This window comes from Punica granatum, chromosome 1 (assembly GCF_007655135.1).
Source record: "Punica granatum isolate Tunisia-2019 chromosome 1, ASM765513v2, whole genome shotgun sequence".
Classification (NCBI taxonomy): Eukaryota; Viridiplantae; Streptophyta; class Magnoliopsida; order Myrtales; family Lythraceae; genus Punica; species Punica granatum.
This window is the reverse complement of record NC_045127.1, coordinates 714,143-728,884: the sequence shown is the minus strand read 5'-3', so window position 1 is coordinate 728,884 and position 14,742 is coordinate 714,143. Positions and strand designations below refer to the sequence as shown.

Genomic DNA, 14,742 nt, shown 5'->3' with positions numbered 1-14,742 from the left:
CTAAAAAAACCGAGTCATGAACGCTAAAGTTAACGACATCTATGTACATGCTATTCATGTTGACTCTTGCAAAGATGAGCTTCCATTTGTACGATAAGTGCCTTTCCCAAAATCGTTTGGAGCATAACTCTACTCATGATCAAACAACTTTTTGTATCGATTGCTGTAAATGTTCTATCAAATTGTTCATATATATATATATATAGCATATATTATATCAATTCAATATTTTATTCTTTTAATGACACATGCCAAATCTTATATGTGCCAATTTACGAAGAGATGAATACTCTAATCACTTGATTTTTGCTCTATCTTTCTTCTCACGGTGCCCTTTCTTCATTTGTTTTAGTTTGCCATGTATCAATCCTCTTTTGTGTATCGGCTTTTTCATCTTTCTCCATGAGATTTCTCTTGGTTCATATACACGGGCTGAATATATTCAATTGCTAATTAATATAACATAAAGACTCTACTATGTTAAACTTTTTTACAGCATATTACAGAAAATATTTACACACATTTATTTAGAATTAGCTTTACTAAAAATTGAAGTGTGATTTACTTAGTAATATCCATATAGTATCCGATACTTTAATAATAGAGTATTCCTTTAAAATTTGAAATGCCATTGCAGGTGTAATATCTTTCTAGTTATTTTACCATCATATATCATGGCTTTTGAAATAATTTCATCCCACATCATATTTTCAAAAATTTTCACAACACATCACGAAATTTCATTCCTTACAGTCACAAAAGAGTCAATTACGTACATTTTCGTTCATATGTTTGGATAACGTGTTAGTAATATCACGTTTCCAACAACCCAATAGGATAGAGCATCAAACAACTTAAACTGGTGGTTAAAGAGAGTGACCTCTTTAACAAAATCTCAAATTTCGATCATTCGAAGACACTATGTCAGAGGATGCTCTTTATTGGTTCACTTGCACAACTATGATCGAATTGACCTGTTTTGAATTATTGTAGGCTATCCTTGTGGACTGTAGACTTAATCGCGCTGAGAGCCGCTCTCTTTATTTTTATTTTTTAAAATCACCCTACCCCCGTATTTTAAGTTTCGGCTACAAGATATTAGTCTCGGAATATACTGGGCGGACAAGCCCCAAACTCTCATTACCACGCTTTAATCAACTACTCAAGTCCAACCGAGTTCGTATTTACAGCATGGAAAGACCAAACAACCTCAGGGAGGGGAAAAGAGAAAGGAAAACTAAGATGAAAGTAACGAGGCCCGGAGCATACGGACAAGATCAGTGAGCGAAACAAGCCCCACGAGTAAGCCGTCCGAGTTCACGATCCACAGTCTGTGCACATGCTTATCGACCGCCTTGTCCATCACCTCCCGGAGGGGAGTACTCTCTCTACATGTCACTTGCTCCCTCTGAGGGTCCCCGGAACCTGGCCATCCCCTGTGGATGGGAGATGCCGAGACCATCTTGGTTGGAGATGCAGAGACCATCTCTGTGAACTCAAGCGCACTCGCTGACAGCCACTGCCTTAGAGCAGAGAGGTGGCACCTCCTTATGTCTGTCGCCGAAAATGTGCCGATGAGTTTCCTGCCATTGCCCTGAGATCACAGATCAGATATTTAATATGCATGCAACACTCAGACTTGGCTCGGCTTGACTTCATTAATATGCATACAAGTTCCAATAAGCGCACACTCGATTCACTTTAACTGAACACACATGAAGCAGGTTAATTTCAATTATATTTCAACTGGAGGTGAGTGGGGTGCGCGGAGCATACATACATCTATGAGCTGACTGTGATCTTCCTCTAGCACGCCAGAAGCTACGATCGGGACCGCATTGAGCAGGGCAGCTTTCATGCACTTGATAGCCTCGATGACTCTCGTCCGATCAGTAATAGCAAACACATTGGGGTTCAGAGCTCCCGACTCCCGGACTGATAGGGAGGAGATGGCAGCCATCTCGGGACCATGCTGGTCCTTGAGGAACCGGAGAATGTCCATCTGGGTCATCATCCGGTAGCTCGTGGCTGACTCCACTAGTTCAACCCCTGAGACGTTCTCCATGTGGCTGTCCACCGGAACAAGGGCTCGGTGGATACCTTTGCTGAACACTTCCATGCAATCTAGGATGCTATACTCAGGGCAGCATGCAAATTCAAATAGTACAACAACCAGTTTAAATTAAATTAAGTAAATAATAAGTTCGAAGTGAAGCACTGAAATTTAAATTAAAATCAATGAAATCGTCAGTAAGTGTCACAACCTAGTATTGGGATTTAGAGTCCAGAGACTGAGCCCTTCAAGGCAGTGCCCAATGATGTTCGATACGGGGACAGCCATTTTCTGGTCGAGATCAGTTCCGTCGTCATCATTCATCTGATCGTCCCCGGCTATGTGGGCAAGGATATCGAGCATCGTGACCATCCCGATGTAGTGCTTCCTTATGGCCCCGGTGTGTTTGTCCGATTCCATTATCATGGACCCACCAGCCCCAATCCACTGCCCTGGAGGGGCCGCAACTGGGACAGCCACCACATGGTTGGCCACCAGAGCGTTCATGGTGTGCGAAAGAGAGGCCGTGTAAGGGACCTCCACGAGCCGCCGCGTGTTGGGAAGCAAGTCCTTAATCTTCTTGTCCCTCAGCCGCTGCTTCTCGCCACCCTGGGAGGGCGTTGGGGCGGTGGCTGAAGCGTCCGCCGTGCTTTGAGCTGTTGGTTGCTGTTGTTGCATTGTTTGGCCGTTCCACTGGTGCAGAACAGACGGGGGGGTTTTGGGGGGTTTTATGAGTATATGGTACGGGTCGAGGATAGTGTTAGATAAAGAACACCAAATTCTTCCTACCGAAAAAAAAAAAAAAAAAAAAATTTCTCGACGTGGCTGCAGGGCAGGGGAGCCACGGACGCCAGGGCACTGTCGAGACGACAAGTGGCGGATGTGCTTGGGGGGATAGGATTGAAAATTCCGATAAGTGACTGGGCATTGAATCGATGTGAAGAGAGAACCAAGTCCAATCCCTCTCGGCCTTGGGTATGGTCAGTAGATCAAATCCGAATAATTTTGTGAAAAGGAAAAGGAAAAGGAAAAGGAAAAGGAAAAGCTGTTCTGGGATTGCAGCAGGAGGAGGGGAAGTAAAATCAACATACCGATTACGATCACATAACATTTCCTATGGTGTGTTCACGAGCACACGACACAGATTCAAGGGGTGCTTATCAAGAAATTAACTTCATCATAAAACAAGTCGGTGCTTACGCAGAGCAAATTCTCTATCCCTCATCTCTAATTCGTAAAGGAGCGCACACGTTAGATTGATTCATCCTCTTTCGCTCTCTACCATATCAGCAGAAATTAAGTAAATTCTCTATTCTCTAGTTCATTTCAAATTACCGCAAGTAGAAAACCCAGACGACTTAGTCCTTCGATGTCTGTACTCTACGTCTCTCTTTATCTAGCTCATGGCTGCGGCTCAGTATCTGCAATCGGTCTACTCAAACGAATCCAGTTCGATGCAGCAAAAATAATCAAATCGCTGCTTGAAGGGCGATCTCTCTCTTTCTACCCTCTTAAGAATTTCTGCATGCCTCTCTCCTTCTCTAGCTAATGGTGGCTCAATATTTCACAACCCTTCTCCTCTAGGCGAATCAAATTCCATGCAGTCAAGGTTGTCAAGATCGCATACCTATCTAGGTTCGTAGCATCGAATCGAGAATGGCAAGATTTTATTTATAATGAACATAGAAATATAAATGTATACTTTCTTATGAATTTGCCATTTACAACTTTTACTTAACACTCAAAAATTAATCCCTATTCATATGATTTTGAATTTCGAAAATTACCAATCGCAAAAAGAGATTATAAGATAGCACAAATCATAATTCAAAAGTTTTCAAAATAAAAAACACAGTTTGCAAATCATAGTATCGTAATAAAAATAACAAATAAGAACAAAAAAAAAATGATATGTCATTTAAATCATTGTTAAGATCTTCGTCATCATTGTCGTCGTATGTCATCGAGTGGGCCTATCCTACCCATATGGGGTTTGCTCGACCTAAAATTACTCTAAAATCAACCAACAAAGCATTGGATAGGATCAGTTGGATCGTAACTATCTTACTATCCCTAATTAGATATCATAGACCCTCTTATCTTTCGGGTCTTTTGGTTGAGATCGGGATAGGTAGCGGGGTGCAAGATTGTAAAATCGCATTATCTTAAGGTTCAGCGAGACATCTTGACCACCTTGCCTGCAGCAAAAACAATCAAATCACTGCTCGCAGAGCTCTCTCTTTTCCACTACCAACCCAATTCTTTAGATGAATTAAGATCCATCCCCATCGTTTCGCTTTTGTTCGATTTTTCTCCCTTATCCTTTGGGATTCTCGATTTAATCCCTATGGTTTCAAAATATCTTCTTGCATATACTTTCCTAAAATCCAGCTGAGGAAACTAATTTTATTTTATTTTACAAACTACATTGTTGAACCTTGCTCCCACAAATTCAAATAAAAAAAACAAGAATATGTCTTATTAGATTGTTAGTTAATTAAGATTAATTATGTGGATTTTTATCTGATATAGCGTGCATAAAACGCAATAATATATACTCGGTGGTCCTTAATCTTATTTGTCTTAGGATCTCGATAGCTTGATTGGAAATCATATAGATAAGGGCTTGTCGGATAGTTTGGCGACTACTTTGCAATTCCTGGGTTGAAGTTGGGAGAAATTGGGGGTTTGTGCATAATGTGTAAGCAAACGGCTGTGTAAGGACTGTTCTGATTAGTCGGGAAGAGTTGGGGCGAAGATTGGGTTGTTTTCAAGCACAATTAGAATTTGTACCAGGCCCAGTTACCTTATGTAGGCCCAATGGACTTGGATCCCCAAGGCATCTAATCTTTGGGCCGACGAATTAGAAACCTAATTTCTCATATTTATGACTTGTTTGATTTCAAAGTAGAATTTTAAAATTCTACTTTAACTTAATTCTACCCATAACAAAACAAAATAACTTATACAAAGTCAAAGGATAGGTCCCATTTATACTGCTCTTTTTCCACAACAAAACAAAATAACTCATACAAAGTCAAAGGGTGAGTCCCATTTATACCACTCATTTTCAAAATCAAAATCTGATTTTAAAATTCTATTTTGAAACCAAACGCAGTATTAGATATTCTTGATTTCAATTAATGACATATATCACTGTACTACACTTATTTCTCGCATTTCGCGTTTTCTTTTTTATTCAAGTGATAAACAGATACTTTCATAAGCCATTAAATTAATGCAATGTCATGCCAATATATATAGGCACTAGTACGATCATACACTAATAATTTAATTGGATCACTTGTATGGAGGATTATGAAGGGACGAGCTTTCTCCCTCCCAATCTGAGCAAGCGAAAAGGAAGTATTATTATCCACTCAGCCCACTTCTAACATTTGTTGAGCTAAAGCAATATCTACTTTGCTTCCCCTTCGCGAGCTGTGGAAATAGAGATAAATGTTTGGAAAACTTTTGAGTAATTAAGCATTTAATTAGTTAAGAAAAAAAATACATATGGAGATGAAAGAAATGACAATGATGATAAAATATTTTGCGGGAGGAAAAGAATACCAATAAGTGAAAATAACTTATTTCATTAAGTTATAATTTTTCCTTGCTCATTAGTAAATTAGACCATTATCTTTCATCTATCTTATATAATTAACGTATAACGGATTTTTAAATGCTTAGTTAATTAAATTGTAATCTAACACAACCCTACCACTTAAATTTCCCACAAATTATAATCGACAAATTAAAGTGTTTGCCATACGTTTATTTGAAAATTTTGAAATTAAAATGAACATTTACAATAAAGAACAAGTAAAAAAGTATTCATAAGTACGTATTAAAATATTGTAATTCTTGTAATTGCCAAAAATTAAACAAGATATTAATTTTGAAATATTCCACGGAACGCTTTTTTTTTTTCCTAAAACAATACTAAATAAACGTTTATTTTATCTCTCGCAGCATTCTAGACGAAGTCTAAGGCATAGGAAATAGTTTGGCAACTGACTTGCAATTTATGCGAAATGAACACATGCAATGGCATGCCAATTTTATGCCAAACGAAAGAGTATTACTCTCTTTGCAAGCTGCCGCACCAATCAGATTAATTCACATGTACTGGTCAAATTTTCACTTGGACTTCCCCGGAATTAGATCACGAGAATGAGAAAGTATTTTCAGGAGCATTTTCATCAATTTGTGACACTTAGATTGCTCAATAACGTCCTTGGAAAACTAATACAGAGAGTAACACAATTAATCCGCCCAACAGCATCATGGACGTCTTTGTAAGCTCCGTAGAAACAAGCTCGACCAAAAGAATTTTATCATACGTTACGAAAACAAGTTCGATTGATCGAAGGAATGGAATCCACGTATGGCTCGGACGGGCAAAAGTCCCGTGAAAGACATAAATGCCGAAAATACTCCGTGGAATTTATAAGGTCCTCTCCATTCTCGTGATCCCATAAATTCAATCTCTGGACCAAACCAAGGACTGGTCCATCTCATTTAATTCTCGACGCAGCCCTTACTGAGTATAAAAAAAAGGTTGCCTTCCCTTTCGATTACTTTTTCTTCTACTGAGTCCGAGTCTCAACAATGGAATCACTCCTCTCACTCTTGCCGTTTGCCTTCATTTGCCTACTATTTCCTCCCGGTAACTCCTTCACGGTCATAATGTCCGATTCCGGGGGCCCCTCGGCCCTAGTGGATGCGCCGCAGAACAGACTCTCCACGGGCAACAATCTAATCCGGACGGACTCCCAGGAGCAGGAGGCTGTCTACGACATCATGAGGGCCACTGGCAACGAGTGGGCCACGGAGATCCCCGACGTGTGCCGGGGCCGGTGGCACGGGATCGAGTGCATGCCTGACAAGGATAATGTGTACCATATTGTCTCCCTCTCGTTCGGAGCATTGTCCGATGACACTGCGTTTCCGACTTGTGATCCGACCCGGTCGCACATCTCTTATTCCATCACCAAGCTACCACACCTTCGGACGTTGTTCTTTTACCGTTGTTTCACTTCCCATCCCCAGCCAATCCCTGCGTTCCTCGGGCAACTGGGGTCCTCGCTGCAGACTCTAGTGCTCAGGGAAAACGGGCACTTCGGTCCGATTCCTAGCGAACTCGGGAACCTGACCCGATTACGGGTCCTCGATCTCCACAAGAACAACCTGAACGGTTCGATTCCGATCTCTCTGAACCGAATTGCGGGTCTGAGGTCCCTAGACTTAAGCGGCAATAGACTGGACGGTTCAATACCCGGTTTTACCTTCCCTCTACTTACTGTCATCGACCTGAATCAGAACCTCCTCGCGGGTCCAATCCCCGACGAGGTGGGATCGTGTCGCTCCTTGATCAAGCTCGACTTCAGCCGCAACCGCCTAACGGGTGTGATACCCGACTCAATTGGCAACCTCACAGACCTAATCTTAATGGACCTGAGCCACAATCGACTGTTGGGCCAGATCCCGAGCTCAGTCCGCAACCTGGTGGCCCTCCAGGCGTTGATATTGAAAGGGAACCCAATGGGGCCCCAGATGGTCATACCCGATAGCGGATTCGATGGCCTGAAATCCTTGATGATCCTCGTCATGTCCGGTATGAACCTGCACGGGTCGATCCCGGAGGTCCTAGCTCGACTGGAGAGCCTAAGGGTGCTCCACCTCGACCGGAACCGCTTGAACGGGCCAATCCCGACCGCCTTCAAGAACCTAAAGAACCTTTCCGAGCTGAGATTGAATGACAATCTGCTCACCGGCCCAATTCCCTTCGGCAGAGAGGTGTTGTGGAGGATGAAGAGGAAACTCAGGCTTTACAACAATTCCGGGCTTTGCTTTGACTCGAGTAACGGGCTTGAAGATGACTGGACGGACAGCTATGGGCCGAGTATTGGGCTTTGTAAATCTATGGGCTCTGGGCCTGCAACAACAGTTCAACGTGTGTCTGAAAGCTATGGAGATGTTGGGCCCGGAAAAGAGTATCTCCCTTCATCATCTACTACGACCATTGCCAAGCGGTTGTTTTCTCTTGGGTTGATTCAATTCTCAGCATTTTTGTTGCTCAATTCAGTTTTGTTATAAGGAAGGATGCTTCTTGAGTAAGGGTCCATGTATATAATCTTTAATTATACGCGGTTTTCAATTTTACTAAGCATAATATTAATAGAGAAGATTAAGGAGCGATACGAGTGTTATTTCGATTTATTGCTCTGATACCATAAATAAATATAAAACGATAAATAATGGCTGAATTCCTCACTTGATTGGGTGAAGTGACTTTCGTTACAATATATAGTCGTGTACAATGTTCAATGTGTGGAAACTATCTATACATGACGAAAATACGTAATATGTACAGGGTAAGGTATAACGACACAAGATATGCTAAGATTTTGGATAATCTTCTCTATTAAATATAAACTGTTGTGGTTCTATTGATGTCTTTACTATAAAAATAAATAAAAATAAAAAGATCACATGGATTGAACTGAAAATCCTCTCGACTAGAACTTAAGCATAGGGTCGTTGTTTATACGAGTATGTAATCAATCATAGTGGACATAAACTAATTTAGCGTATACATTAAGGTGAACCTATCTTCCGGATTTAAATAATCTCCGAGTTGATTTCAACCTATTGTTAATAATATGTTTGAATTAAAATGCACTGTATTTGTCTATTTTGATCCCAAGAGCAAAGCATCCTCCAAATGAGTTTGGTGAGTGGTGTCGGTTGCGTGGCAGCTTCGATAATTCAAACCCATGAAACTGACCATTATTGGATTTAAAAAAAAATCCCTAAAGACTATATAATACCCAGCATAAACAGAGCAGCCTCGATTAGATGGGAAAACAGTGGATTAATCCAACCATCTCCTGACAAACAGTGTCAGAACAACCACTGACTGAATCAATCAAAGACCCCAAGAAATATAGGTTTGATTTTAAAGTTAAGTAGAATTGAATTTTGATTTTAATTGGGTTATAATGATTATATTGTTGAATTATGAGAAAAAGTATAATAGAGTAATAAATAGTTAAGAGAATTTAGTATTAAAAATTGAATTGAATGGTTAAAAAAAATTTTAAAAAAGAAAAAATAATAATTGTGTTGTTGATTTTTATTGTGTATTAAAGATTGAATCAATCACTGACTGAATCAATCAAAGACCCCAAGAAATATAAGTTTGATTTTAAAGTTAAGTAGAGTTGAATTTTGATTTTAATTGGATTATAATGATTATATTGTTGAATTATGAGAAAAAGTATAATAGAGTAATAAATAGTTAAGAGAATTTAGTATTAAAGATTGAATTAAATGGTTAAAAAAAATTTTTAAAAAGAAAAAGTAATAATTGTGTTGTTGATTTTTATTGTGTAGTGAGTAGAGTTAAAGTTAGAGTTAGAATTTTAATGGTGCGTTTGGTTTCAGAGTTAAAATAACTTTGATTTTGATCGTGGAAAATGACAAATGATTGTGTAGTGTGTTGAGTTAAAATTAAAATTAAAGTAAAAAATTTTGACTTAGAAAATGTGTATTTTTATTGTGTAGTGTATTGAGTTAAAGTTAAAGTTAAAATTTTTTACTTAGAAAATGTGTATATTGTCATTTTCCATAATCAAAATCAAAATCAAAATCAAAATTACTTTAACTCTCGAACCAAATACACCATAAATGGTGATGTAATTGGACTGTGTACATTTTTTTTTTGAGCTGAGTAATAAAACAAACGCATCTATTTACTTAGCAAAAAAAGAGTAATATAATAAACGCCATTTTTCTCATCAAATTTTTTTTTTTCATGACTTTTAACTTTGCTTAGGAATGAACAGAGACCGTCTTTGAACAGTATTCAATCAATGGAAATACCACAATATTAATGAATTTCCTTTACATGGAAAATTTTCGTAACAGTATTCAATCAAATCATTTACCGAAAGAGATTCCCCCGGCTAAGAAATTAGTGAATATTAATGCCGAAAGTCACGACTGAATATATATATATATATATATATATATCTCAAAATTTACTATACACTGTATTTTTCATACCTAGTTTAACAATTTACATCCATTTTTCACTTTTTGATAACCGCTACAATATTAATCAATACTAATTCAAATCGAGAATTCTCCTCATGTTGTAAAACATCATATATATATATATATATATATATATAGAAAATTTATTTTTTAATTGATAGATATAATGCCATCTAATTTACTGTATCTAGAAAGAAGAAATTCTCGAGGCTCTTTGTTGGTGCATGACCACTAACCAATATTGTTTGTTACATTAATTATTATTATATAATGATATAAAAATAAAATAGTCATAATAAGTTGCTATAATTATTTAATTAAATATTCTTGATTTTTTTCCTTCTACTAATAAAATATCTAATTAAATGGGGGAACTTATTAAATTACTGGTATTGGTGGTGAATAAAATAATCGATGGGGCTGGTCCCCTTCGGAGCAGTTTTCCCAATTTGATAGCAGCTCAGTCAGACCAGAGCAATGGAGACTTAGCTTAGCCCACACACTTTCTCTTCCTTCCCTTCCCCCTCCTCTGCAAAGCAGAGACATTCTTCTTCATCAGTTCTTCCCTTTTTCTGGGGTGGGGGTGGGGATTTCTTCTGTAGGCAGACAAAAGAGCCAAATGCTGAGCTTGAGTGAAGTGGCTTTCTCTTCCGAAAAAGCGTTACGTTTGGCATCTTATCATCATCGGTTGCAGCTGCTGACCCACCCAGACCCAACTAAAGTTGGAGAGAGAATCTAGAGAGAGAAAGCGAAACCCCTCCTCCCCCACAAAAAAGAGAGAGAGAGAGAGAGAGAGCGAGAGAGAGCTGCTTCAGGTCCGGCCGGAGCTGAAGCCGAAGCTGAAGTAGTAGCAGAAGCCAAGGAAGACAAACGGGACAGACAACCGGGTTTTGTTTGGTGGAGGACGTGCCGGTGTTCTGCCATGGCCTTCTGCTCCATGTTCTGCTGTGCGAAGGGTTTGGATCGGTGCGTCAATCTCAACTTTCCGTGCGCTTTTCATTCTGCGGAGACTCATTTCGGGCTTGTTTTACTGTGATGGATACCTTCGGACGTCTTAATGTTATGAGTCGTCTCAATATTTCGCAGATTTTGCTCCCATTCCTGGCTATTTTTTAGGTTCGTGTGAGAACTGTCTGCTTTAGATTTCTGGGCTGCTTCAGATTTCACGAGTAATGAGAATTGTCTTGTTGGCTCTCTGTTTGGTTGCTGGAAATTTCACTGGACAGAAACCTGACATTCTAGCTAGGAATATCTTGTTTATGAATTATCTTATATTTTGGTGGCTTCTGACGTTCTAACACTAATCCCACTGACACAATTTGGTGTTGTCCAGTTGGACATTACGTTGGACACCTTTCCGTAATATACAAATACCATTTCGTTATTATTAGTCTCTTGCGAATGGAAATACGACTAGGACATGATAACAAGAATTGCTAGTCCAATCTCTGAAAAGCTGATATTTGCTACGTAATTGTTGATTGGACAACTAAGCGGCGACTTTTATTTGATGACTAGATAACAAACAAAGTCCCTAGTAATTGTTCAAATTCAAGGGAATCAGAATTAACGTAGCTATGATATGGATTAAAAAAAGACTGAGCTCAGTGACCGTATTACCATTGTTTGACTTGATTGGCGAGGAACATAGAAGGTGATGAAATAAGGATAGTTTAATCTTCTACGAGTATGGATCTTTGGGTGCTTATTGCTTGATATGGTGGTCTAATCTGCAAAATATGTGATTTTGCTGAAGCGATAGAGGAAAGAAGCAGCCAACGTGGAGAATATTCTCACTGAAGGAACTGCATTCGGCTACAAATAATTTTAACTATGACAATAAGCTCGGAGAAGGGGGCTTTGGCAGCGTTTACTGGGGCCAACTATGGGATGGATCTCAAGTAATATACAGTGACTTTGCTCATGAGTTCCAATTGTGCTCATTGCTCGCTTTGTAGAACCAATTGATATTATTGTATAAAAGCATATTGCAAGTTTTCATTCTTCTTGTTGCATCGAGTTGCTTAGCTGTAGCTGACTGTTTACTATTGTCATATGACAGCAAACTTGTATGTGGGTCCTTGAATTTGGGGCTATTCGATTGATCATACAGTTTGTTGCAGTAGGATGAAGGACGACACTGTGAATCCCCAAAGATGACGCCATAATCGTTACTTCTTTCATTTCTAGGATGTGGGAATTAGCTGAAATGTGTTGTTTGGGCTTTTTGGTTGCTGATGGAAATCAGAAGTCGTTGGCCAAATTTGACTTGATGCGGATCGTATTTTGAAGGCAAAATTTGACTTTCGAGATATATGCTCGCAGCCTTGTTATTGGCCAATCACACATTTTTGCAAAAGTGCCCTGACAATTTTATTACGGTTTAACTTGATTCAAAGATCTGATCTCCATTTTTTATTCTTGCAATAGGCACATCAATTTCATAGCATATTTTTGCTAGGTTAAAGCTAATGGCATGCTCACATGGTACTTATGCACAGAGATAGTCTGTCACTTTCCAACGTTTTAGTCAAAGCTCAGCGCAAATGCAGATTTTTATGTAGAGACCTGTATCATTATGACTTGGGAAATATTTTTCTTTATTCTGATTTATTATGCAGATAGCTGTGAAGAGATTAAAGGTGTGGAGCAACAAAGCTGAGATGGAATTTGCTGTTGAAGTCGAGATACTCGCAAGAGTAAGGCATGATAACCTGTTGAGTCTTCGTGGCTATTGTGCAGAGGGGCAAGAGCGTCTTATAGTGTATGATTACATGCCGAATTTGAGTCTACTGTCCCATCTCCATGGGCAACACTCCTCAGAATCCCTGCTTGACTGGACTCGACGGATGAACATCATAATTGGTTCTGCAGAAGGGATCACGTGAGTATCTATATCCCTTCTCCAATAGTTTGCTTTTGTCATCTGCATATGAGGAAAGATACGGTTTTAACTAGTTCTGGAGACTGTTCCAGCTTTCTGGTTTTTTATGAAAATCCATTTATCCAGCTTTTGTTTGAAAATAAAAAATGATTTTCATGCTTTTCTGAAAATGTAAGTAACATGTCTCCTGAAATTCAACATCTAGCGAACTGCACGGTCTGTACGTTTCCAGAACCAGACTCTCTAATTCATTCCGCATATATTGCAGTAATTTGCACATGGAAATGATATAAGTCAGTCAAAGACTGGATAAGTTAATCTGTTTTCATGATTGGACTGAAAAAAAAAAAAAACTCCTCCATTTAGCTTTGTAATTTCTGGTTCTACAATTTGGGATCAAGTGGAGCAGTGTCACAGCATAAACAATGTATAAGTTTGAATTTTGTTTCTAGATAATTACTATTTATCAACACTAGCGTATTGATATCTTTGATCCAGCTATCTTCACCACCATGCAACCCCACACATAATCCACCGGGACATCAAAGCAAGCAACGTTCTTCTTGACTCTGAGTTCAGAGCTCGAGTTGCTGATTTTGGTTTTGCAAAATTCATTCCTGATGGAGCGACCCATGTGACCACAAGGGTTAAGGGCACACTGGGGTACTTGGCCCCAGAATATGCAATGCTTGGGAAGGCATCGGAGAGCTGTGACGTTTACAGCTTTGGAATCCTTCTGCTTGAGATCGCCAGCGGGAAGAAGCCCCTTGAGAAATTGAATGCCACCACAAAGCGTTCGATCACCGACTGGGCCCTGCCTCTGGCCTGCGAGAGGAAGTTCAATGAGGTGGCAGATCCAAGGCTGAATGGTAAGTGCGTGGAGGAAGAGCTCAAGAGGGTTGTGCTCGTGGCCTTGATCTGTGCCCAGAACCAGCCCGAGAAGAGGCCCACAATGCTCGAAGTTTTGGAGCTTCTAAAGGGAGAGTCGAAGGAGAAGCTCGCGGAGCTGGAGAGCAATGAGCTCTTCAAGAGTCCGAAAGCTGGGGAGTACAATGATGGGACTTCACTGGCCGAAGACAGCTCCGACTTCATGTCGGAAGAGAAGGATACGAAGGAGGAGGTGAAAGACGTTAAAGAGGAGATAACTTCAGAAAATGCACATGGTGTGTGAAGAAAATGGTGTACAAGAGACTAGATTTAGAACTTCGGGTTTTTGTTTTTGTTTTTCTTTGTTTCCTGGGTGATAAGATAGGGTTTTCATTAATCAAATCAAAGATTCAAGAAGAGGCCTTGTTCCTGTGGTTTATGATAGGGAAAGTGGCTGCTCCAATGATGTCATGTGTAAGGTGTCGTCTTTATTGAGTGAAGGTTGAGATTTGTGTGGTGTAATGTTTCTTCTACTCTTCCTCAGGTTCCATATCTTGGTTGGTTTTTTGTGAGAAGACAAGACATGCTCTTTTTTTTTTTTTTTCCCCCCTTCCCTTGCTCGGATAGGAAAAGACATACTTCAATTTTTAAGATTGTTTGCAGGTGTACGTTTGATAGTAAATCGGGGAGACTTGTACTGGCTCGGGTTCTGATAATACAAGGAGCTCCTCGCAGTCGGATTTGGGCAGAGTAGGCTCCTATCGAACGACTTGGTGCCCACGATGAGGCCCTCCAACTGTCGCGGCCCAGACTGAATGAACGGTCTTTGATCAGATGGTCTAGTAGCATATGATACAATACAAGATAGATTAGT

The 14,742-nt window shown here is 39.6% G+C and overlaps 3 protein-coding genes across 4 annotated transcripts; 2 read left to right on the top strand and 1 right to left on the bottom strand.

Moving 5' to 3' along the window:
- Positions 1–1,098: 1,098 nt before the first annotated feature.
- LOC116199091 (SNF1-related protein kinase regulatory subunit gamma-like PV42a) lies at positions 1,099–2,791 on the bottom strand. The gene is made up of 3 exons (XM_031529392.1): positions 2,265–2,791; positions 1,781–2,132; positions 1,099–1,594 (listed from the first exon to the last, which is right to left on the bottom strand). Exons 1-3 carry the CDS (start codon positions 2,729–2,731, stop codon positions 1,238–1,240), a joined length of 1,176 nt encoding a protein of 391 aa, XP_031385252.1. The 5' UTR covers positions 2,732–2,791; the 3' UTR covers positions 1,099–1,237.
- A 3,816-nt stretch (positions 2,792–6,607) lies between these two features.
- On the top strand, positions 6,608–8,255 carry LOC116199083 (protein TOO MANY MOUTHS). The gene has a single exon (XM_031529381.1). The coding sequence runs from the start codon at positions 6,668–6,670 to the stop codon at positions 8,153–8,155; it is 1,488 nt and encodes a 495-aa protein (XP_031385241.1). The 5' UTR covers positions 6,608–6,667; the 3' UTR covers positions 8,156–8,255.
- A 2,298-nt stretch (positions 8,256–10,553) lies between these two features.
- LOC116199126 (PTI1-like tyrosine-protein kinase At3g15890) lies at positions 10,554–14,467 on the top strand. Of its 2 annotated transcripts, none has more exons than XM_031529423.1 (4): positions 10,554–11,083; positions 11,874–12,018; positions 12,739–13,001; positions 13,500–14,467. In XM_031529423.1, the coding sequence occupies exons 1-4, from the start codon at positions 11,040–11,042 to the stop codon at positions 14,170–14,172; spliced, it is 1,125 nt and encodes a 374-aa protein (XP_031385283.1). In that variant the 5' UTR covers positions 10,554–11,039; the 3' UTR covers positions 14,173–14,467. The 2 variants fall into 2 exon arrangements, with proteins under 2 accessions (XP_031385283.1, XP_031385291.1); XM_031529431.1 differs by having other exon boundaries at positions 10,555–11,083; positions 11,880–12,018.
- The last annotated feature ends 275 nt before the right edge of the window (positions 14,468–14,742 follow it).